At 35.6% G+C, this 27,181-nt stretch overlaps 1 protein-coding gene across 1 annotated transcript in view; it reads left to right on the top strand.

The window, feature by feature from the left end:
- LOC125823082 (fatty acid amide hydrolase-like) overlaps positions 1-27,181 on the top strand; it is a 339,008-nt gene that overhangs the window by 304,988 nt on the left and 6,839 nt on the right. The window contains exons 8-9 of the mRNA XM_049502504.1: positions 19,315-19,462; positions 19,738-19,850. Coding sequence (XP_049358461.1) covers positions 19,315-19,462; positions 19,738-19,850 — 261 coding nt within the window. The remainder of the gene's footprint in view (positions 1-19,314; positions 19,463-19,737; positions 19,851-27,181) is intronic.

The following is a 27,181-nucleotide window of genomic DNA, read 5'->3' as shown; positions in this document are numbered from 1 at the left end:
AAATAACTCTCAATGTATCGAAATGGTTTTTAATGATTTATTAAGCATTGATGGCTTTAAATAACCAACATAAAATGCATAATCTACATAATTTGAAACTTAAAACAATCTAAAATATCTCAACAACTCAAACAACCTAACTAAAATTCAAAATTTAAATTATCTTAAACTAAACAACTTATTTTGCTAAAAACTAATGCAGTAACTTAAAGGAAATTTCAATAAAAATCATTTCCTCATTATGGATCTGTATCTTCATCATTCCTGCTTACACATCAATATTCCCTCCTAGTGGCTAAGAATGGATTCCTCAATATGACTAACATTCTGACATCTGCCTCAAAATCAAGAATTATGAAACCAGCAGGAATAAAAACATACCCATTTTGATGAGCACTCTTCAACTATTCCGTCTGAAGCAATATGTGACGAATCATCCAACAGCAAAAAAATGTTGGTCATACGCGGTTCTCCCTAGTCAAGTTTCTTAAATAGGAACATTAGATTGATACTTGCCCCCAAGTCACATAGTGTAAAGTTCATGCAAGGAACTTTCCTTGAGACGAAAAAGAAATGCTAATGGAGACTTACGGTCTAAGCAGAGAAGAAAGCAACTGTTTCATTGAGTAAAGCTTAGATTGAATTTTTTTTTTTTTTTTTTTTACCGTGGTTTCCGGGCGTCGCTTTGCGAACCCGACTAGCTGTACCCACCGGGTCCCGCTGTTTCAAGGCGGGTCCACCACGGTTAGTTCCACGGGGCCCTGGAGACGCGGCCGGTTTGTAATGCCTCCAGTGGCCCTGCTGGGGCTCGAACCGGCGACCTGAAGGACTTTGTCCCAGGCCTTTACCAGCTGAGCTACCCCTCAGGGTTGATTGAATTAATATTTGATACAAGGCATCTATATATATCCTAACTATAGTAGGATGTAGAACTAATCTATAGTTAGTTAACTATGGTAGAGTGTAAAACTAATCTGTAGTTAGTTAACTAACATACTAATACAGCTGGAATATTAGTGAATTAACTAACTAACTTCAGCTAGCTGCTTATCCTTATTGATAGCTGGATCCTCAATATCCCCTTCAAGCTAGGCACAGAGAAGATGTTGATTATGCCTAGCTTGGACAAAAGATGAGAATGCTGCAAACTACTAAGCCCCTTAGTCAATAGATCAGCCAGTTGTTCAGAGGAGGCAAGATAGAAAGTGTTGAGTAGTCCTTGCTGGAGCTTCTCCCAAATAAAGTAACAATCAATGTCAATGTGCTTGGTACGTTCATGAAAAACTAGGTCGGCAGCAATCTGCATTGCGGCCTTGCTATCACAGTAAACAGGAACAGGCAACTGGATGGGCCAGTCCAATTCTGAAAATAGTCCAACAAGCCAAACAATTTCAGCAACTGTTGAGGCTAAACTTATGTACTCTGCTTCAGCGGAGCTTCGAGATATAGTAACCTGCTTCTTTGACTTCCAAGAAATGAGGGAGTCACCAAGCTTCACCAAATAACCGGTAACAGACCTCCTGGTGTTAGGGCAAGCTGCCCAATCTCCATCATAGTAAACAGCTAACCGTGCAGAGGATGTAGAAGATATGAGAATACCTAAGCCAGGGCAAAGCTTGAGATATCTAACAATCCTTAAAGCGGCCTCCATATGAGATGACTTAGGATTCTGCATGAATTGACTCAGACATTGTACAAAGAAACAAATGTCAGGCAGGGTAACTGTCAAGTAAATAAGTCGACCAATAAGTCTTTGGTAGCCGCTAGGATCCTGCAAGGGTGGATCTGAAGTGGTGATTCCAATGTGTTTATCGAAGGCAACAGTGGTGAACTTGACATTTAACTCCATAGGAGAGTGAACTTGTTTAGTGCCTGACAAACCTAGGTCAGAAATGAGTTCTAACACATATTTTCTCTGATGCATGACTATGCCTATTGAGTTTCTAGCAAACTCTATACCAAGAAAAAATCGCAGATTACCAAGATCTTTAATCTTAAAGTTGGTCTGCAATACCAGTTTTGTCTCTCCAATTAATTGAAAATCATTTCCTGTAATCAGCAAGTCATCGACATAGACCAAGACAATAACAATCTTCCCTACTACTTTCTTAATAAAAAGAGAGTAGTCATGGTGACTCTGAGTGAAACCAGCACTGATTAAAACTGATGTGAATTTTATGTTCCATTGACGAGAAGCTTGTTTAAGACCATAAAGAGATTTAAGCAATCTACATGCCTTCTGCTTGTTCCCTGTGTCAATGAAGCCCTGTGGTACTGTCATGTATACTTCATCATGTAAATCACCTTGTAAAAAAACATTGTTGACATCCATTTGGTGTATTTCCCACCCTTTAGCTGCAGCCATTGAAATCACTGTACGAACAGTGACCATTTTCACCACGGGTGAAAATGTTTCTTGAAAATATAATCCTTCCCTTTGATTGTAACCCTTAGCAACTAAACGCGCCTTAAATTTGTCAATGGATCCATCTGCCTTGTACTTAATTTTGTAAACCCATCGACAACCAATGACTTTCTTCCCTTTAGGTAAGTCAACAATTTCCCAAGTATGATTATTATTTAAGGCGATGATCTCGTCTTTCATTGCAGCCACCCACCTACAATCTGCAGCAGCCTCGGCATAGGTGTTAGGTTCAGTTTCAAGAGAGAACTTAGATATAAAACTCTGATAAGAAGATGACAATGCATCATAAGCAATAACATCAGAGATAGGATATTGGCAGTGATGAGCTCTTCCACCTATGGTTGGAGCATAATCCTTGAACCAAATAGGTGGTCTTACTGATCTACCTGACTTCCGAGTTTGTGATGGAAGGGGACCAGTATCATCAGAATTAGATGATGCAGCAACATCCTCTGACCAGAGTAGCAGAAGGCTCAGCAACGATCACAGTAGTCTGAGAAATAGAGATGTCCTGATCCATGGAAACATCTGCATCGGCATACTGGTCCATTGGTGTAAAACAATGAGGTTGCAAATCCTGTGGTATATTTAATAACTGGAAAGGAAAAATGTGTTCATTGAACATGACATCTCGACTCACAAATATCTTGTGAGTAATCAAATCAAGAAGCTTATATCCTTTCTGATGGGAGCTATAGCCAAGAAATACAGATCTGATGGACCTGGCGCTAAGTTTATCCTGGTTAATCAAATGAGTAGCATAACATTCACAACCGACAACTCTGAGATGAGATATGTTTGGTTTTTCATGCTTATACAATAACTCAAAAGGAGACTTGTTATCTAACAAAATATAAGGAATTCGATTAATCATATACACTGCTGCTTCAACACATATGCCCCAAAACTTAGCCGGTAAGTGACTTTGGAATTTAATAGCCCTGGCAGTTTCCATAATATGCCTATGTCTTCTCTCCACAACACCATTTTGTTGTGGAGTGTAAGGGCATGAGCACTGATGAAGAATTCCAAAAGAACTAAACAAATCACTGCAAGTTTTGTTGACAAATTATGATCCATTGTCAGATCTAATGACTCTAATTTTGCAATCAAATTGAGTGGACACCATAGTAACGAAGTTTTTAAGTAGGAAAATCACATCAGATTTCAACCTCATAAGGAAAACCCAAGTCCATTTAGAGTAATCATCTACAATGGTAAGAAAGAACCGCATGCCATCATATGTTTCAGTTCTATAAGGACCCCAAACATCCATATGCACCAATTGAAACAAAGTATTTGATTTACTAGTACTAACAGGAAAAGGCATCCTCGTTTGCCTAGCAAGTGGACAGACATCACACGTATCCAAATGAAATGTCGAATTATTCTTAAAGAAAGTAAATCTCCTAAGAACTCTCATTGGGACGTGCCCTAATCTTCTATGCCAAGTCACTGCATCTACTAATCCTTGTACTGCCAAAGACTTCCTGAGAATTGTATCATGTTGTCCTTTCCTTCCTAGTAAAATGTACAGTCCATCGTCCTCTTTACCAATCGCCCTCACATTCCCAGTGAGCAGGTCCTGAAAAACTCAGAATCTGGGGAAAAAGAGACACAACAATTCAAATCTCTTGTTATCTTTGAAACATATACGAGATTGAATTTAAACACCAACACACAAAGCACATTCGTAATCTGTTCACCTCCATCTAGCTAACAGGTTCCAATTGAAGACACCTTAGTTGTCTCTCCAGTTGGCAACTGTACCGACCCTGTGTTACCTACTTGTGTACCATTTAACATCTTATCATTACCAACCATGTGGTTAGTGGCCCCCGTATCAATAATCCAAGTATAATTATCCTGACCATTATATGTTACATTACCTGCAATGTTCACATTGGTCCTGGACATGTTTGCACTTGCTTCTCCAAAGCTTGACTTACGCAAGAGTTGCTCAATTTGAGCACACTGATCAGGGGAAAACAAATTAGGAATATTATTACCTTGGATCAATTGGCTTTGTTCAGACTGCTTGTCATGTCCATAAGAAAGTTGTCTTTGAGGAGGTTCTCCTGAATGTCCATTCCTTGTTACCACATTAGCCTTCTTTTTGCCTTTGAAATCTGCTGGGTATCCAATCAGTTGGTAGCAAGTCTCTCTGAGATGACCTCTGGATTTGCAATGATCACAAAACTTCAATTTGAAACATTGCTCCCTAGTATGTCCTCGCATATGACAGTAGTCACAATACAAGTCACCAAATTTTCTAGTCGGTGCACCTCGTGTTGTGAATAAGGATGTGGGATCCATACCCTCACCAGATGAAAAATGGCCCACTGATGATGATTTTTTATTTTCATCTTGTACAATAAGGGCATAAGCTTGATTCATGCTAGGAGGTGTTGTTTTCATCAATATTTGACCACGAGCATTGCTATATCCATCGTTCAAGCCCATGAGAAATTGTAATAGCCTCTGTTTTTGAAGATTTTCACTATACTCTTTCGATTTCGCACAGTCACACGAAGGCGGAGGTACAATCGAGTCATATTCATCCCAAAGATCCTTTAACCTAGAATAGTAGACAAAAACAGGCAAAGTACCCTGCACTAGTGTTGCAATCTCCTTGTGTAGGTGATAGACTTGCGATAAATTGATTTTATTAAATCGCTCTTTAAGATCCTCCCAAACAGAACTAGCAGTAGACCGAAATAAAATTCCAGAGAGAAGGCCTTTACTTACATTGCTCATAATCCATGAGATCACCATCACAATACTTCTATCCCATTGATTCACCAAATCAACACCAAACTTCTCACGAGTAATTGATCCATCAACAAATCCGATTTTGTTCTTTGTCAAGAGGGCTAGCTTCATCGCTCTTCTCCAAAGTGTGTAATTCTCCATGCCAGTGAGCTCAATTACCACTTGCACAGCTCTAGGCGTGTCTGAAGCTCCCAAAAATAGAGGATGATTGTGATCAAAACGTACAGCCATTACAGATCTGGAAAGAAGAATCTCTCGATTTCTTGTTCAATCCTTGAAAGAAATCCCTAGATCTTACTAACTATGTTGCTCTGATACCATGTAAAGTTCCATGCAAGGAACTTTCCTTGAGACGAAAAAGAAATGCTAATGGAGACTTACGGTCTAAGCAGAGAAGAAAGCAACTGTTTCATTGAGTAAAGCTTAGATTGAATTAATATTTGATACAAGGCATCTATATATATCCTAACTAAAGTAGGATGTAGAACTAATCTATAGTTAGTTAACTATGGTAGAGTGTAAAACTAATCTGTAGTTAGTTAACTAACATACTAATACAACTGGAATATTAGTGAATTAACTAACTAACTTCAGCTAACTGCTTATCCTTATTGATAGCTGGACCCTCAATCGAGCTTGTCTTATATCATTTTCACCAATCTGTATGATCGTCAAGTTTCTTAGGGAGCTTGCTCAATGCCCGCGAACTGCACTCCTTAGTAAGTTCTACTATTTCAAAGTCGAACTACATTCCTCAGTAAGTTCTACTATTTCAAAGTCGAACTACATTCCTCAGTAAGTTCTACTATCTCAATATCTCCTAAATGCCTCTTACAAGCCACCATCTCTCAAAGATATTTTGCATATTTTGGCATGTCTCTCTGCACATCAATTAACGATATATTTATGTGCATCTGCTTGAAGATATCAAAGAACTTCCTGAATATGGCATCATCCTTGCTCTTCTACTGTCTCTATGGAAAGGGGTGAGGACAATTTCTAATTGTCATTGGTTGTTTGAGGTGCCTTCCTCTTTGCTCTTTTCTTTCAAAATCACTCCTCTTTCACTTCAGGAGTTTTTGCTTCCATCTTTTCACCAAAAATAACATTCCGCTATGTAGTACTAGCCAAATCAATCTCGACTTCATCACGAATTGGGTCTACAATTTTTTTAATTCTTTGTGGTGTCACATTAACCACCACATAATCATCAAACACTCAGCCACTCTGAGTTGTAATTTCCATGCAATGGCTTATACTGCCTCCTTCAGTCTTTGGGTTTACAATGGTGTTACTAGGAAGAGTGACCTTTTGATTTTGGTTGAGCAAAGTTAATATTTGGTTCAGTTATGCCTCTATCTGCTTAATCGAGGTGGAATGAGAGTTTACCACTTGGCCCATGCTTCAAGGTCATTATGCAATTATTCTTGCATACCAACATCGGTAGATTCTACTTTCTTCAACATAGATCACTGGTTAAATCACAAATGGTTGCTTAAATTCTAGAGAACTCCTCTAGGCGGATCATATTTGTGCTTCTATGATTGAACCTTGGTCCCTGTTTTTCCAACTTGCACCTTATTGATTCTACTCCCAGTTTCAACCTTAATTTCCTTGGCCTTGCCGACAAGGCCCTTGATTTGAATCTTATAGTTAGGTTGGGAACCCCCCACCCTCGACTTATTTATCATGTAGTGAGCTTCTTTCTCATAATGATGCTAACCCTCGTCATTCCGTATCACCTGATCATCGGATCCCATAACATTTACCTTCTGGATTCTTGCACCCATAATATGTTTAGCTTGCACCTCGATCTGTGTCATCACATCTTTGATTTCTTTAGTCTCTAGCTTCCACTCTAACTATCTCCTCCATTGATTGCTTCCCAGTCGAAGCACTACCCACTACTTCAGTATCTATGAATGTTCGTCTTTGTCACCTAGTCAAGAACTGTGCTGACCTCATCATAGGGGGTGCTCCATCAGTGAACCCTCTATTAAATTGGTTGCCAAAGACTTGTTGATCATATCCAAAGATCTGTAGAAGATTTCCATCAATACCCCATTTGTTAGTATTGGATAATGAAACACCTTCGTCTTAAATCGTGACAGGGCTCTTCTACTGCTTCGCCCAAAAACTACCTGCAATTGCTAATCTCATCTCTGAAATGTAAACGTCTACTTGGAGGAAAGAACCTTTCTATGAATGTTGTTGTAAGCTCTACCCAAGTTGAGATTAACGCCTCCGGTAGTTCTCCTAACTATGTAGTTGTTTCCCTTGTTAAAGAGATGGAAACAACCTCAACTTTATTCCTTCTTGGAAGATGCCCAATATATTATATGCTTGACACACCCTAGCAAAGTCCTTCAAATATTTATTTGGTTCTTTGCAAGCTAGACCTCTAAGAAATTATTTCATGCTTAATGGATGTAACATCATGTTGGTGATGTTGAAGTTGTTTGTACCAAGCAACGGTGGAGGTTAAATGGCCCCAAAAAGACCCACTTAGGCAGCAGTTGCAACCTTCTGATCAGCTTCAATGTCTATAACAATGTTCAACCACATGTGCCTTAGACAGTGGGGAATCCAGGTTTTTAATATAGTTGGTGCTCTACTCTGAACACCTCATAAATTTATGTCCTGACTAAAACAGTTCGAGCGGACTCTATATGGTGACCCTAAAAAATGAAAGAATATAAAAAGAGCTGGTGATCCAATAAATGAAAATATTATTCATCTTTACCTAATTATTATGAAAGTTACTAAACTATTATAGTTTATTTATACTAAAATAATCATAAATTATTATTGGTAACAAAAAAAAGTATGTTAACTATGTCTATGTATTACAAAATGTGAGAAAGTTGTTAGAAGAAAAAATAAATGTTTATATGGTATTTAGGCAAAGTTGAAAGACTTTTTTATTACAATTATTTAACCACTTTCTTGATACTTGAACAAAGAAAATCGAATTTATTTGTTACGATAAGTAATTAAATAATTTTGGTGCAATAGAGTTAAAAACGTTATTTGTAAAACTAATCACAAATATGATAAATAAAAGAAGGAAAAGAATCACCATGTATTATGAAAAATTTGACAACATTGGAGAACTAATTATTCTCTCATACTTTCTAAATAATAATATTGTTAATATTATATTTCGTTCATCAGTAAAATTAACTTTGAGAAATGAGAAAAAAGATAAAAAAAACGAAAGGTAAACCACTTTTATCAAATTCAATCTAAATTTACTTTTACCAAATTCAACCTAGATTATATAGAAAAATAAAGAAAAGGAAAAGGAAAGAATTGTGACAAAAATGGTAAAAGGATGACAAGTCATTCAAATAAAGGGAGAAAGGATAAAATAAAAATATAATGTGAGGATGGTGAGAATGAAACCCTAAACTTTAAGGTAAACACAAAGATTATTGTGTCACCTATTGCCACAACGCCCTGATCATATATGTGACTGTGGGTGTTCACAGTTAGTATAATATAAATTTATTATAATTTTCTACATCGATACACGAGTCTACGCCAACATCATAGGTGCTCGAGCACCTATAACTATGCATATGGATCCACCCCTGGCCTTAGAGTACATTCAATTTCTGGATCAAGAGGAACCAAAGGAGATTCTTAACTCCAAGTATCAGGAATACAATGAGGTTATAACATGTTACAGGCAAAAACAACAAATCAGAGTAATATGAAAAATAACAACCACTTGATGAATTTTCACAAAATTATAATCTCTAAACCGCACTCCCCAACAACAACATCAAAATTTGATGTCGTCCAAATTATACTTTACAGATAAGCATAAAGGGGTCATTTTCAAATATATGATTCAACTAGATTGAGGTCGAATCCCACATAGAGTGTGGCGAGAATTTACAATATATTACAACAATTTGATTTAATGAGAAGTATTTCGGATGGGATTTTTATATTGTTTAAACTAGTTTATGCTACGATTGTTGTATTCAATAATTAAAGAAGAACTAGATCTATGGTTCCCTAGATATCATATTCAAATGGATAATTCACTATCAACTCATTAAGGTGTGTTCACTATACAATACTGATGATTTTATATATCTTCTTAAGTCTCTCAACCCAATTAGAAGAATTTCACCTTAAGTCCTTTCGGCACTTGAGTGTGTATTTAATTTGATCATCATCATTGGTCTCCGGTTAGATTTTCTATATCTAGGCTCGAACCATTAGATGACAGTTGGGAATATAAGTAAGCAGGCCTTACACATTAGTAACACAGTTTAAACTCGTGCGGATCAAGGCCCAAAATGGACAATATCACTAGTGGGTTGGGCCGTTACAACTGATACCTTCATGCAAAGGTTTACCATGAGGAATTCGTTATCATAATCCCTAGTCTAGGTCCTATAACCTAGTTATGATATGGGAAAAGGCAAAAATTTCCCCTAAAATTGTCCTGAAAAATCAATTACACGCTAAAACTATCATGTTGACCTATTACATACCTTTATTACTTAAAAGTGAATTTATTTACCCTTAAAACTGATGTGGAAAAAAATAAAAATAAATAAAAATAACAGGCGCGTCAGAAAAATTAAAGTTATAAAAAAAAGAATAAAAATTCAAAATCGTTTTTACACTTCACCAGCCCCTCCACATCTCTTCTTCTTCACACCCCACCATTATCCTCCTCTTCTTCATACTTTATATTTTCAACCTCAAAACATCACAACGGCGTGAGTCTAGTGTTGTTGTTTGTTGTGGTTGTTTGTTAGTTGTTCTGATCTAAAAGTGCGGAGATCATTGGAACGTCATCGAAGCCATGACTGAAGGTTTGAGCTCGCCGGAACATCTACAAAACAAATCCAAAGAATAAAATCAAAAAGAGGTAAGGGAAAGGGGTATGGTTCGGTGTTTGTCAGTGATTGATTTTGGGTTTTGGGTGGCTGTTTTGTGGTGGTTTAGGTGGATTTTTGGTGGCTAGTGTTTCATCGAAAATAAGAGGGAATGACGTTGTGGAAGTGAGTTTGTGGTGGTGATGGGTTGGTTGTTCTTCGCTGGAAGAAGAAAAGAATTGTGATACAAATTCAAATTAATGATTTTCCCAGTGAGATGAGAGATAAAGTAGGTGGGATTTAGTGATGAAGAAAATATAATTGTAGAGAATTTTAATATACAACAGAGTTAACAAAAGAAAATTTAATAAATAAAATAAAACAAAAAGAATATAAAAAATTATAATTTATAACATGGCGCTGACGTAGTGCTGATGTGGAAGCGAGTGTAATACACCCACATATTGTGAGATTGGTATTACACGTTTAAGGGTGATATTAAATTCACTTTTAAATAGTAAATATATGTGATAGGTCATCATGATAGTTTTAGCGTGTAACCGACTTTTCTGAACAAGTTTAAGGGAGAATTTATGCCTTTTAGCTACTCATAACTAGTTGTGAAGAATAAAAGAAATTTAAATAAGCAATAAACATTGAAATAAAGAGAAACTGCACAAATCTTGAATTAATTGCAATACTTCAAAGAATCTTTGTCTTTTGTGCAAAAGTAATAGCTAAGAAAGCGAAAAATTAAATCCTAACAATGTCTTCAAAATACTCAAAGAAACCTTCGTATCTCTAGTAGTTGTTTGTAACAATACTCAGCAATCCTAGAAAAGTTGTCCATATGTTCTATTTATAGTCGTAGAAAATAACCACTAATCCTAGTTGGACTCAGGGTGTGTTTGGTACGAAGAAATTCCAGAAAACGTTTTTCAATTTTCTCATGTTTGGTTGGGTTAAATGTTTTTCAAATCAACTCATTTTCCTCAAATTTAAGGAAAATGACTCCCCTTCAAAAATTGAGGAAAACATTTTCCAAAATTCTCTTCCAACTTCAAATTGCAATTTGTTTTTCAAGAAAATCAATCTATTTTGTCCCTACCCTCAAACCAACCAACCCCCTCCCCCCGTCCCAGCCACCCCCAAAAAAAAAATTTAAAGCTTGTTTTTAAAAAATATTTTTAACTTCAATTTTTTATTTTGTTACCCCACCCCCAAGAAAAATAACCCAGAAGTTGTTTTTAAAAGATATTTTCAATTTCAATTTTTTAGTTTTTTACTTTATCCCACTCCCTACCCTAGACCCCCCCCCCCATCAGACTCCCTACCAGCCCCATCCCCCTCTAAAAAAAAATTTAAGTTTGTTATTAAAAAATATTTTCTACTTTATTTTTTTATTTTTCACCCCTACCCTCGAATTTAAGTTTGTTTTTAAAAAATATTTTCAACTTTAAATTTTTATTTTTTCACCTCTACCCTTGACCCCCCCCCCCCCAAACCCTCCCCAACCCTCCCCAATTTTTTTTTAAGTTTGTTTTAAAAAATATTTTTCAATTTAAAAAAATATTTTCTATTCTCTAGTAAAAATAAAAGATACTTTCTCAAAAATATTTTTCAATCATAAATCAAACACTAAAAAATCTTTTTCGAAAACTATTCTCTACTCACCAACCAAACATGAGAAAATAAGTCAAAAATCTACTTATTTTCTAAAAAAACATTTTTCATGGAAAACATTTTCCTTCATACCAAACACACCTTCAACCTTGACTTGTCAGAATAATTCTGCAAAGCACTTGGTGTGCGGGGCAACCTTCATTGTGAGGCAAGAGGTCCATGCCGCCCAGTCCATCGCGGAGCTTGAGTTCCAAGATGCGACGTCCATCTCTGAGATAGGTCCTTTTTTGCATCCCCTGAAGTTTCACAACAAGTTTGGCAAGGGGGCTAACTCAAGTGCTTTCCCCACACCACAAACCCCTCAATTAGTACTATCTTGACTTTATTTTTTATCTGGGATACTTTGCTTTAGGTTTTGTTACTCCTGGTCAATTCTTGTTGCGTTTTAGCCTGAAAAAATCTAATCACATATATTACCTCACCGCAATAATTATACTTAAAATATATGAATATAAGTGAGTTTATCCTCAAAACTTGGCTAAAACATTGGTAAAATATGGCATTTGGGTGTGTAAATACGCCTCAGATCAACGCATGGTTCTAAATTATTTTTCTGGAAGAACAAGTTGTTGGGCCCTATGATTTTAGAAGAAGAATTCCAGTCTTTTTTTAGAAAAGTTAGCAACAAAGGGTCTAGTATATCAGAATTAACAACATAACTCTTAGAACCTAATCTTCATAAGGAACATTTAGGATTTGTAGTTGTCTGATCTGATGGATTTCTATGCAAAACTGACAAGGTTCTTGGTTAACCCTAAAATCAAGAATAGACTGTTGTGGGGAAATTTTAGGTATGTAACACAAACAACAAATGGGGGCTGCTCCAGGCGATGCACATCAGCTGGTTCCCCAAAGTTGAAAATCTCCGACGAGGTCCTCAAGATTCATTCGGAACCCCGCGCACGCATGCAAGATGTGCTACCACACCAAAATCGACATTAAGGACTCAACGCAGATGTTGAAACTTTCAAATGAGGTCGTTTCGATGAAAACTGGATCCCATACCTAAACTCTGTTTTAACCTAAATTCCACAAGGGGGCTCAGGATGAGTCTGGAAGCCTTAGGATTCGCACCAAAGGTCCTTCTAGACCAAACTCAATGTTACAAAGCTAACGAAACAGTTAGAATTGCATTATGAGGCCGTCTTCATAACCTTTTGATTGAAGTCAACCGTTCAAGTTTCAAAAGTTGTAAAATACGAAAACTTGCTCAAAAGCAAAACAAACGACCAGTTGACCAAACTATCAATCTCATTAAGTCATAAAATGACTTGGGATCTCTTTAGGAAAACTTTAAACGTTGAAAAGAATGCCGAAAGGAGAAAATGACCTGGAGGGTCATTACACATGGAAGTCTCTTAAAGTTGTGAGATAGTTGAAGTGGGCCCTAGGTACAAGTTTTGTGATAGCATCTTAGTATTCTATCATACTTTAAGCTTTCTGTGATGCTGACTGGGTTGTTTTTTGAAGGAACATATTTTATTTATAAATTCAAAGGTTCTTGAATCTTACTTCTATGTATTCTATATATTTTTGTATATTCTATATTTTCTGTATGTTTAAAATAACTAGTAACATCCCTATTTATAAAGGTAAAAACCAAATTAAACTAGGATTAGGAACCACTATATCTAACATATCCTAGTTAAACGTAAATAAGAAAATGCCATAAATAATAAATCCTAAACACCTAGAATTCCTACTCCAACTTTGAATTATTATTTCCAACATTCTCCCGTAGTTCAAAGTTGTATACTTTTGTCTCTTTCTTCTTGTCATTGTTGTTGAATTGGAGAACTTCTCTTCAGTCTTCAATCTTCAATCTTCAATCTTCAATATTCAATTCTTGGAGTACTTCTCTTCAATTCTCTTTTTTTTTCTTGGTTGTGTTGGAGTACCTTCTCTCCAACTTCCAAGTGTTGGAGCACTTTCTCTCCAACTCACAATATTTTTTTTCTTGGTTGTGTTGGAGCACTTTCTCTCCAACTCACAATATTTTTTCTCTTGGTTGTGTTGGAGCAATTCTCTCCAACTTCCAAGGTTGATTCCCTTCCCACCAACGCCTTTTCTTTTTGTTTTTTTCTTTAGTGTTGGAGCAGTACTCTCTCTCCAACTCTTGTTGATGCCCTTCCCATCAACAATTTTTTTTCTTTTTTTTTTGTGTTGGAGCACTCTCTCTCCAACTCTCGTTGATGCCCTTCCCATCAACTCTTTTTTTTTTACCTTTCACCAACTCTTAATTAGAGAATAGTTTCTTCCTCTTGTTCCTCTTGTGCCAAATTTGCTTGGATCTCTTTAAAGTTGCAATCCTTTTGAAGGTGGCCAGATTTTTTTGCAATTAAAACACTTGGGACTGGTGCTTTTTGTCACAACCCGAGTCTACACCTTGGACGTGGCCGGCACTCGAAGACCATTGCTGGTCCCCAAGCGAACCCTCATCCTGGCTGACTACAAGCGGAAGACTAACTCAAGCATGCAAAAGCTTAAAAATTGAATAAAATTCATGAAACTTAAATAGAAAGCTTTAACTCAAAAGAAAACTCTGAATAAAATAAATTATTCAACTCGCCATAAAATAGGCAACTTAAGTCTTTAAAACATTTAATAAAATAAATGAATAATACAAACTTCTCAACTATATTAACTCTCTATGAAGCCTCTAACTGATAAAGATGGAAGTCGGGACAAGACCCACGACATCCTGACTAAAATGAAAAGTAAATGAAATCCTCCAGAAACAAGGAGGCTCACCATAGCTAACTCGAACTCCCGGATGTATCAACGAATCTTCTATTGATGATCCTGAATACCGTGTCTGCATCATGAGAAGATGCAGGCCAAATGGCTCATTACGTGGAATGTACGAGCGTGTAAGAGGAATTCTAAAGAATAAACATAAGCTTGAAAAGAATCTGAAAGGAACTGAAAAACTTACATGGCTCAACTCAACTCAACATAACCAAACTCATTTCAATATAAAGCAGTTTAAAACAAGTGCAATCTAAAGAAAAGCTGTTTTGAAACATAATGTCAACTCTGTGTGTATGCAAAGATACAAATAACTCTGAGATGTATGTAAAAATACAAATAAACTGATGTATATAAAAATACAAAGTACTATTGTGGGAGTTTCTCTAACCGACAACCATCACATAAGAGCTATTGTGATGATACAACGATCTTCCTCATGCTGCCAGCGCATCCTATACCTTGCCACAGGTATAAGACCTGAACTACTAAGTGGATCCACTAGTCTATGCAAAAAGGATTCATCTAAAAAGTATGCCATTTTCTACCAATGATGGCAACATGGTTTATGGAGACATGAGTTATCTAAACTCAAGCTCGTCCCCATATCAGTGCACAATACTACTCCCAAAATATGATACTAGCTCTTTATGTTTAAACCATACTTCTTTCTGTGATTTAAGATAATTGCTCAAAAACTTAGCTCAAAGGCTATCTTGGAAATCAAGGTTTCCTCTCTTGCTTTATTGTGAAAGCATTTACTCTTTAACTAAAAACTAGCCCAAAGGCTCTTTACTGAAAAACTAGCTCAAAGGCTCTTTACTGAAACACTAGCTCAAAGGCTTTTTTGAAAATCTCAGTTTTCCGTTCTTATTTAAATGTGAAAATATTTTAAACTCTTTTGGGAATACATAGTCCCCATATACTTTTGAAGAAATGAACTTCAACTTTACTCTTTACTGAACTCAAAAGTTAAGTCTTAAAACAAAGTTAAAACATTTGTATAAGACTTCATAAAATATGGTTCATGCTGAATTATGGACGTGAACGACTCGATGCAATGTTTTCAATAACCATAGATAGATCTCAATACTTGGAACTCAAGAACTTCACTAATACTACTCATTTCAAGAATGCTCAACTCAGAGGGTTCATGCGAAATTATGAGCATGAACTACTCAACTCAAGGACTCAAATATACTTCTCATCTCAAAACTGTTCAACTTATAGGGTTCATGCGGAATTATGGGCATGAACAATTCAACTCGAGGAATTCATGGGTAACATGTAATAGTGCCATGATTATAAATATAATCTCATAGGGGATTAAGAATTCAATACTCAAGACTTAGAACTTGAAGATACTACTTCTTTCAAAGATACTAAACTGATGGAGTTCATGCGGGAGTTATGAGCATGAACGACTCGACTCAAGGGTCAAAATATCAATAAGGAACTCAGGTTTACGACTTTTCTCATTCTCATACTTACTTTTCAAAACTTAACTCAAATTAATGGTGGATTTCAAAGGATTCACAATTGAACTCAAAAACTTTCTTGAACTCTATTCTTAAGTCTCTTGAATGTGAATTACGAATTCAAGAGTTATGGTTCATGATACGAAGGATCTAGGTGATAGTGTAGACTCATGAATTCATTCTTCTCACTCTCATGCTCACTTACTCGAGTCTTGAAACAAGTAATTAGAAGTTGTAGAAGACTCCTCAAAGGACTCAAAGGGGCTTTCTCAAAATGTCTGAAAGAACTCTCAAGACTCAAACTTTTAACTCTACCTTGAATTTGAATTATGGATTCAAGGGTTATGCTTTGGAATGTAGGACCTCTCAATGATTTAGGAGGGTTAAGATAGTTGATCACAAGAACGGGTGAAGACCCAAATCAAAGAACATTGGCGCGACGCGGAGATGGAATTAAATTGTTGGTTGCTAAAATATTTTTGAGGTAGAGGACTTCGTATCCTCTTCACGACGCGGAGAGGAGGTGACTGACTGGATCCTGAAAACTTAAGCGCCTCCGTGACGCGAACCTAAGTGCAATTATCTGCCCGATCTTTTATTCCTCTCCCAAACTCGACTCAATTCGCACCCAAAGTAGTTTTATCAACCAAGTTCACAAAATTTCACAAACCCAGAACTACTTCAACGAAACCCATATAAAATCTATCAGGGAACTCAACTTGTTTGCAAAACTCAAACCTCAAACCTCAAGAACTCAAAGACATTCAATAATGGCTAAAACTCAAGAACTTCTCAAGAACTTAATAATTCAATCTCAAAAACGAATTCAAAGATAGAATTAAACATGATTGGTGTGAGGGCGAACAAGTCCAACACTATGAAAGCTTACATACCTAAAAGAACCATCTTTTTGAAGGAAAATCTTGAAAGATGAACCCTAGCCTTAGCGTTTCTTGAATCCCTTGAGCGTAGAATTTTAGGAGTGGATGAGAGGGTTTGATTTATGAAAAATTGATTTTCTACACGTTTAGAGCAATTTAGATGACCTCCTAAGGGTTTTTAGGACTAAAATACCCTTAAGGAAATAACTAAAACGAGCTAAGAGTCGGAATAATTTTTCACCAGGCAATGAGGTCTGTATTGGCTTCGTAACGCGGAGCCATCGCAGAGCTACTGCCAGGTTTGGGCGTCTTTAGTAAATCAGTCATAACTTTTTACTCAGAGCTCGAAATTTAGTGAACTCTGTGGCGTTGGAAAGAGGACTCGAAGGTCTTTAATTTAATATCTTAAGGGTCCACTAACTCATTCTGTACCAAAAGTTATGGTCATTTGAATTTGACCCAAAATTTAATAAAAAACTTAGGAATTACTTGAATGAACTCTCTTAAGTTCTTCTTGAAACTTAAGGTGCTACCTCTAGTGACATTAATACTCAAGAAATTTTAAATTTCTTGCAAAAATATCACTCACTACGAAGAACAGTTTGAGTTTTAGCTCAAATTTTTTTTGGGATGTTACACTTTAAAACCAATAATCATCCTTTGCATAATTATTTTTCTTACATGTACTGCAAGGTGGAATTTTTTTTTGGATTGATTCACTTGATATTTTAGCAGCAAAAGCCTCTACAGTTGTTTGTTCATCTCTAATTGCCCTTCTTTGCTCAACTGCTTGCAAAACGTTCACCAAATCATTGACTAATTTTTTGTAGAGATCTTTAGACTCCTCAAGTGAAGAGATCTTGGACTCAAACTTTTCAAGCAATGTTACAAAAACTTTCTCAATAATTCTGGTATCGGGAAATTTTTCACCAAACAATCTAATTTTGTTAGCAATTGATGTGAGTTTGCCAACATAATCTTTAATTCCTTCTGCTTCTTTCATCTTTTGAATCTCAAATTGTCTTTTAAGGTTCAAAACTTGCATTAACCTTGATTGCTCATTTCCCAAATATTCATCCTTTAGAGAATTCATATTTCCATTGGAGTTTCACACGTCATGATTTTTGTGAAAATTTCTTCAGATACTGAGGAATATAAACTATTCATTGCTTTGAACTTTTTAATTTTTTCTTCATTATGGTTTTTGATTTGAGCCAAAGTTGGATTGGCAGGTAGTGGTGATGTACCATCTTCTTTAACAATATCCCATAGATCCATAGATTGTAAATATGCTTCATTTTCACATCCCATAATTGATAATTTTCTCCTTTGAACATAGGAGAAGAAATTAGCGAAAACATATTTGATGTCATATATGTTATTTGGTGGTGAAGATTACTGACTCTGATACAAATTTGAAGGAAAATATTTTATTTATAAATTCGAAGGTTCTTAAATCTTACTTCAAGTTCTATATTTCTGTATATTCTATATTTTATGTATGTTCAAAATAACTAGTAACATTCCTATTTATAAAGGTAAACTAGTCCTAGTGTAATTTGATTTTTACCTTTATCAAATTACACTAGGACTAGGAACCACTATAACTAACAAATCCTAGTTAAACATAAATGAGGAAATACCATAAATAATAAATCTCAAACACCTAGAATTCCTACTTCAACTTTGAATTATTATTTCCAACATTTTTCCAAAGTACAAGAAGATCCATTACATTACAGGATACTTGGTTAAGTTTTGTGATTTCTTAATGTCATGCAAATCTAAGAAATAGAATGTCAATTCCATAAGCTTAGCAGAAGCAGAGTATAGAAATTTGGCCTCCATTATTGTTGAATTAGTCTAATTAGTTGGTTTGTTTCAAAAATTTGGTGTAGAATTTAGATACCATTCCCATTCGTTATGCCAATCAATCTTATATTCAGATAGCAACTAATCATATGTTTCATGAGCATACTATACATATTAATATTTACTGTCATTTCACCATGTAAAAACTACAATTTTGGCTCATTGACACAATCTGTCTGTCCTCTTTAGAATAAAAGACTGACTTACAACCATCTTTCTTGTGTTAGAGAGGAATACCACCATCATTACTCCTAGTTTGACGGGCTTGTGTGTGTATGAAAGAATTACTAAAGTATGCTAAAGTAGCCTAGTAAGGAACTTGTGTACATATACTAATTGTGTAATTAAGTTGAATTAGCTCTTTTCTTAGTAACATAATTAGTTAGGATGTTAGTCTGTTATTACAGTATATAAATAGCTAGATAGGAAGTTACTCTGATTATTCAACTCTAGATCTGTAATCACACTTAAATATTGTATCGCTTTTCTTCCCTATTTATCCACTCTAGATCTTGTTGTGTAGTACATTGCAATGATATTACATTTGAATTCCATTTACACATAGTTAAAGTTTACATTTGTTATCAATCATGATTTTCCGAATGGGCGTGCAGGAGGCACAAAATGGATGCATAAGGTAAGAAAATGCAAGGATGATGCAGAGTGTGTGAAACGTTTGAGATCATGTGGTGCCATATTGGTGGGGAAAACAAACATGCATGAGCTTGGTGCTGGAACTAGTGGTATAAATCCTCATCATGGGTAAGAACAATTTGTTGTTGTATTTTTTTAATTGACATAAATATTATATTTATTTTAGTCGGAAATAAATTATAAGGGTCGACGTACCTTTTTGCGTAAGGACATCACTATTTTTGGATATCTCTAATATGCACTTGCCGATATTTTTGAAAAGTCTGAACAACGTAGCTATAAAGCACATATGTGATATGGTTAATTTATGTTAAGGGGTGAAAAATCTTGTACTAATATCACAGTATAGTAATTATATACTTGATTCATTATTGTTTTTATAGAACTACTAGAAATCCCTACAATATTGGAAGGATTGCCGGCGGTTCTTCTAGTGGTTCTGCTGCTGTTGTGGCGGCAGGATTATGCCCTGCTGCCCTTGGAGTCGATGGAGGAGGTAATCATTCACTAAACTTTCAATTTTCTAACATAAGCTTTATGATGTTTGTTTCTCTATTTTTCCCCACTATAAATATTTGTACTAGAATAGTTAATGGACCAAACATATATTCAAAATGTACTTAAAAACAGGCCTAAGCTTTACTAATTCTGGAATTAGGAGGTGCCGTTCATGGTTTTTCTTTAGGGCGGTAAATGACGTGACGTTGTTTCAAATCTTTTAGGCTGTGAATACTTTATAATTTCTTGCTTGTTCTCTTCTTCATTCAAACCTTGTAATTCACTTTGGATGTCCCTAGGCTTAGCTTTCATTCTTTAACATTCATCTAGCAAATTAATGGTCTTGAGTTCACCTGGTCATTTCTCTTTCACTCGCACCTTCAAATAAGGTAACACTACAGTTGATTTGTTTACAAATGCTGAACATGGAAAAATAACTATCTTCTTCACCAAGGCTATAAACCTTCCTTCTAAGATAACATTCACCGTGAAGAATAATATAGGTGACAAAATTCAAATGAAGAAGGGCAAATTCATATCTGACTCTGGCTGAAATTTGTTTCATTGCTTCTAGCAGAAGGATTCTAGATTTTTTGTAAGCCTATCTAATGAGGAGCAATCCTCCTCCTTTTTCTTTCCTTTTATTTTGATAAGTTACAGTAAGGATACTCTCCTCATTCATTCGGAGGTCAGGTTTCACTCCTTCTATGTTTTTTTTTTTGCTTATCTATTGAATTCCATTAAGGGAACCTTCAAAAAAATAAAATAAAAATTAACCTCCTTGAGCTAGTTGTTAATATTCTTAACTCCACGTCAAGTACTATATTAGATGTCTCCTTCTTCTCACTTGAACAGTGAATTCGTTCTCGAATTCATGGGCTCACTAACTACATCAAAAATAAATCAAGCCAATGTCGTCATTAAAAGAGTTTGAACACTGAATTCACAACAAATCAACTTCTCATGCATTATGACTGATCTTTTTAGGATTTGGAAAAGCTTATCTCCTTTAGGCATCAACTTGTTTTTCCTCTTGCTTGAGAAACTTTCCTTTGTAAATTGATCCCAAGTCCAATCTCCTAAATGAAATTCAATATACTATCAAACTCAATTTCCAGCATAAACGATTTCAATGTGCTCAACTCAACCAATAACTCTGATTCAGTACGAAAATTCTCCAACATCCCCAAACTCATGATTATTTATGCATAGAAGAAAATATGTCAATGTATGACATATCAATATAAAATAATATGTCAATGTATGACATATCAATATAAAATAAGAAGAACACCAGTTAAACACATTATCTTTTATGTTTTTAACTTTAAAGGAAGCCCGTCACAATAATAGTTATATCATATTCCCTATCACATGTATTGAAGATCACAATTGAATATGTGTTTAATCAATCTTGTATAGGATATAGTTTTAGTTATGCACTCTGTCAGTTAGTTAGTTAGCTCATAGTCGTTAGTTGGTTAGCATATATTCCTTTCTCAACCAATTGGTTGTGTACAACTGTCACATTCACTCTCTTGTATATATACCTCACTGATAATCAATAACAAGTAAGCTTTTCATTTTACACAAAATCACAAGTTCTCTCAATCTATTTCTTCAGTGATTAGCTATGGCTTCCATGCCTTGTATTGGGTAAGTTCTTCACCATTGATGTGAACTTTAATCTGGTATCAGAGAGTAGGTATCTCAATTCGATCTTTTCGTTTCCATCACTGTTAATCGGTGATTGTTCGTTTCAATTTCAATTTTTTTTATTCGATCTTGTTCATCGAGTTATTTCAGAGATTGGTAATCTCTTCGTGTTCATCTCTTCTTCCTTTTCTGTGAGGAGTTTCTCAATTTAGAATTCTTCCTTTTCGATTGTTCTTTTGATCAAATCAAAAACACATTCATGGCTGTTGGTGAAAGTTCATCTGTCTCTGAAGGAGCTAGTAATACTACTGGTAATGACACAAATAATGCCTTGTATGTGCATTCATTGGATATCCCAGGGATGATGCTTATTCCTGCTCAATTTGATGGAGCAGGTTATCGATCTTGGAGGAGGGGAGTTATGCGAGCCCTATCAGTGAAGAACAAATTAGGCTTCATCGATGGAAACTGTGTGAAACCAAATGTGAATTCATCTCAGCTTCGTCAATGGTAGAGATGTGATGATATGGTCACATCATGGATTTTGAATTCATTAAGTAAGGAAATTTCAGACCGTCTAGAATATGTCAGTAACTTAGTGGAACTTTGGAAGGAATTGGAAGATAGATATGATCAAACAAATGGGATAAAATTGTATCAGATACAGAAGGAAATCAACGATCTTACACAAGGAGTGTTAGACATTATTGTCTATTACACAAGGATGAAGAGGTTATGGGAGAATTATCTGATCTAAGCATTTGAATCTTGTAACCACTTTGACTTTCTACCAAAGCTTTGAATGTCTAGACCACTTCAGGTATTTCAGATTTGAACTTGAGAAAATAAATCCAATATATTTGTGTCATATCATCAATGAATGCTATAAAGTATTTACTTTTGTTTAGAAAAGCAGTCCTATGTGGTCCACACAAATCAGTATGGACTAATTGAAGCTTCACTGATGCTCTCTAGGTTGTCATGGCAAAAGACATCCCACTTTGCTTTCCCAATTGACATGTGCTGCAAGTTGCGTCTTTGTCCTCCATAAGTGGCAGTCCTCGAAGTATATCTTTCTTCAGCATGTACAAGAGTTCCATGTGATGGAAATGTCTGAGTCTCTTGTGCCATATATTTGTTGTCATCTCTTGGCTCGTATAGGCAACCAACTTTTTCTCCATTGGATCAAAGAGAAAACTATTCCCTCTCATTTTAATTTGACATATTTGTTGGCCCTTTGGATCAAAGTTCACACACTTCTTGTCCTCAAACATAAGCTTAAAACCATTTTCCAAAAGTTTCCCTACTCTCAACAAATTTTGATCAAGTTCAGAAACAAAAAGTAGATGTGAGATTAACTTTGTACCTAAGTAGCTTTCAATACCTACTGTGCCTTTCCCTTTGGCAAAAAGATAATTGCCATTACCAATTCTGACTTTAGAGATTGCAGATCTGCCTATCTCTCTGAAAATCTCCTCATCATGAGTCATCTGTTTTGTAAAATCACTATCAATTAACCAGTTTTCACTTGAACTTCTACTTGCAAAACAAGTAGCCACAAATAATTGATCTTCTTCTTGTTCGTCTGCAATTTAGGCTCCATTTAATTGTTGTGGTCCTTTTTCTTTGCAAATAATCTTAGCATGACCAAGTTTATGTCACTTTTTGCATCTCATATTAGTTTTTCTTCCAACATTTGAAGTGTGGATGATTCCTCTTCCCACAATGCTGACATGGTGGATATTTTCCACCTTTGTTGTCATTGCTAGAATTGCTATTAGTTTCAGTGGTTGTAGCATAACTCTTCTTGAACTTCTTCTTCCTACTTTGCCTCCAGCATTGAATTGATGCCTTGCTTGCAAATCTCCTTCAACAGTTGCCTTGTTCCTCATAATTCTTCTCTGTTCTTGTACTTGCGAGGAGTTTAAAAGTTTTGCCGAAGTAATGTTTGACAAATCTTTTGTATTTTCCAATGAAGCAGTTGTTGCTTCAAAATTTTCAAGTAAAGTAACAAGAATTTTCTGCAGAATCCTTGTATAAGAAAGTTCGGCACCAAGTAATTTTACCTTATTGGCCAGAATAATAATTTATCTGAGTACTCTTTAATTGTCTCATATTCCTTTATTTTTTGCATTTCAAATTCCCTCACTAGGTTCAAGACCTTCATGCCTCGAATTCTTTCATCTCCATAATATTCCTCTTTTAGAAAGTCCCATATTTTCTTAACCGATCTAAGAGTCATGATCCTGAAAAAAATAGTAGGAGATACTTCACCATATAGACACACTTCCACCTACAACTTCGTGCTCTTCTTTTCTTTGTGAGTTCTAATCTGAGCCATTGTAAAATTGCTTGGTAAAAGGAAGAACTTCATAATCCTCCTCTACTGCCTCCCAAAGATGTCATGACCCAAAGTACATCCTAGACGTGGCATGGCGTATAAGACCTCGAGAGGCCCTACACCAGCCACTTGACATTTATGCAACACAAATATAATAGAAAATTTGAGAACTTAAAGAAGGAAGTCTCACATTATAAAAGAGTTTGACATAAAAGCAAAAATCTAATTATAGTCTCGACAAGCCAATCTAATACATCAAGAGTGGTTGGGACGTAAACCATACACCACATAAAATGCCGAAAAACTAAAGACATAAGAGAATGTAAAAAAAAAATATATAGGTGACAAGGTCCTGGAACATGAGGACTCACCAAGTCTTCAATCTACAAAGCAAGCCACTAGCCACGAACGGGAGGAAGATTACCGGACCCTACATTTTGAGACAATGTAGGCACAAGTATGCATTAGTATATAGAATGTACTAAGTATGAGGTATATACATGAAAAGATGACATGTGACCATAAGGGGACATAACGGAAAATATGATGTACATGACCAAGCTAAAACGTAGTAAATCTGTAAAGAAGAATAAAAAATTACGAACATGGTTAATTCATCTTAAAATCATATTGAAAGATTCATCAAACCTTGAAAGTAACTTAGTTCATTTTTGTAGGATATTTACCATTAACCGATAAAGATCATGTGAGCTATAACATGGAATCAAGTGTCTTGCTCCCACACTGAAAATAGAGGTTCTTACTTGCCAAAGAAATGACCTTAAACTTATAGCGTAGGTATATCAACTAGCTATGTATTTCTAATACAACTCCTACGGGGGCACGTAGTAAGGGAAAATGAGATTGCTACTAAAGACTCGACCTCTATTAACGAGAGAGCCTCCATCTCAATGTCAACTCGGTGATAAGTAAAAATCCCAACAGAATAGTCATATTTATAAACGTATCATCATACATGGAATAACATAATTAAGCTACTAATCCAAGCTTAAAACATCATAGAGTAGCTCCTTAAATCATGAATCATCCATGTGTGAGAAAACCTTTCACCAATCATGATTCCTTAACATGTGAGAAAATTCTTTCACAATTTTATTAGTGCTTATTTTAAAACAACCTAGATCATAAAACATTTTTTTTCATAAATCATGCATAGCTTTCTTAAAACATCATTGATAGATTCATACCTTCTTCATAAATTCATACTTTAAGAGTTCATAGTCAAAATTATGAATAATGCATGGGTTCATACGAAATCAATTGGAAATCATGTAATTGAGTCACAACAATCATGATAAGATCAAAAATAAAAAAAAATTGAATCAACACAATTAGAATTCATGCAACATTGAATGAAAACCTAATCAAATTGATGAAATTGAACTTGGAGAATTGAGAAATCTTTGGAACTCAATGGATGAATGAAACTCATTGATGAAACCCTACATACCTTAATTATCAAAGCCCAAAAGAAATGGAGAAAAATTGAGACTTGAAGCTTGAAACCCTAGATGTTCTTCCTTGATCTTGAGAGAATACGGAGATGATGAATGTGGATGTGAATTGGGGATTTGAGTGAATGAGAGGGTTTGGTAGATTTAGGATTTGAAGGGTAGTTATAGGACTTTGAAATAGGGGTAAAATGACATATTATAGGTATTAAATATGTAGGAAAATACCCAAATACCCCTAATAAATAATAGTTGGAGGACCCTACGGTTTGGACCTATGGGCCGTAGAAATTCATATAGACCATGCTATCAAATGTAGGTCGAGTTACCAGGGCCTAAAATTGGCCAACTTCCTACGACACTATTTAATGGACCATCAAACCTTCTAAGGTCCGTATACCTCTCTTTTTAACCCAAAATTTCACTAAGTTGGGATTGCCCCTACGAAACCCATCTACGACTCGTCCAAATTTCTACCACTCGTCTTATTCATTCGTAGGTCAAATTTCAGAAACTTGAAATTCTAAAAACCCAACTCCAGTTCTACGGTTACCTCCCTACGGCCTGAAGGAAGTCCTACGGGTCGTAGGTCTGTCTCGTAGACCACTGGATCAGTGCAAAAATACATTTTTCCTTTTCTATCAAATTTTCAGTTTCCTAGGTGTTACAAGAGATCACATGCATCCATGTAGACTTCCATCCTAACAACCCAAACCTGATAGTTTTCTCCATAAAAAATTGGTGGAGCAATTGATGAAAAAAATACATTCTGCAAGCTAGTTTTATGAAATGGCTTGATTATGTTTGGGTTTTACTCAATCAATATAACTCACAAATTCTCACAAGTCCATTAAGATATAAAGGGCTCTGATGCCAATGTTAGTGTTTAACAAAGGAGAATAAGAGATGATTGAAGAAGAAATGAAAAAGTGTTTTCTATTGATAATATGAGACTGAATAAATACATTGCAGCTTAACTAAGATGTTGTAAGGTAATGCTAAAAATCTGCTAAAACTAAGTTTTTGCTTGCTGAAATTGAGGAACTAATACTTAACAGTATCTAACATAATTTTAAACAAACCAGGAAACAATAAACAACCAAAGTATAGCAATTTATTCTGGTGTGCACTTCCTCAACATTCTTCTATCCTACGTCATCGTCTAGCTTGAATTTAGGTCGTGTAGTTCAGAACTGCAACAAAATCTAACACCAAACACCATAAAAATCCGTTTCTCCAAAATTTCATTTGAGTGTCTGAGACTCACTTGAACCCCTAGTGGTTCGTAGCGATGAAGGTTACTAGTGGTTCGTAGCGATGAAGGTTGCTAGTGGTGATTGTGATGACAAAAGAATGTGTGGTTGTTGATGATGTGTTGGTTGTAGTTGGTGGTGGTGCTAATTGTTATGGTGGATGTAATTGATAATATGGACTGCCTATAATGGTGGTAGCGATTGATTATGATGGTGGAGGTGGATTGGTAATAGGGACTGCCTGTAATGGTGGTAGTGATTGATTATTATGGTGTAGGATGATGCAACGATTGTGGTTGCTTTGGATATAACTATAATAATGGAGGTGGTACATGTGGTAGCGACTGGAGTAGTGGCTGATTATGGTGGTAGTTTACGGTGGTGATTGTGATGACAAAAGTTATTGGCGGCTTTAATAGTGGTTGACATTAATGATGAGGTGGTTGGTGGTGACATATTAATCAATAACCATCTCTCAATGATATTAAAATTTTATTTAGGTTCTTTATAATGAAGACTTATTCAAACCAAGTAAGTGTTTAAATCATAATATAAACAAATGCATTTAATAGCCTAAAGTTTGAACCATTTGTATTGAGACCTACAT

This window comes from Solanum verrucosum, unplaced genomic scaffold (assembly GCF_900185275.1).
Source record: "Solanum verrucosum unplaced genomic scaffold, falcon-dt-bn FXZP01000301.1, whole genome shotgun sequence".
Taxonomy (NCBI): Eukaryota; Viridiplantae; Streptophyta; class Magnoliopsida; order Solanales; family Solanaceae; genus Solanum; species Solanum verrucosum.
This window is presented reverse-complemented; position numbering and strand designations above follow the sequence as displayed.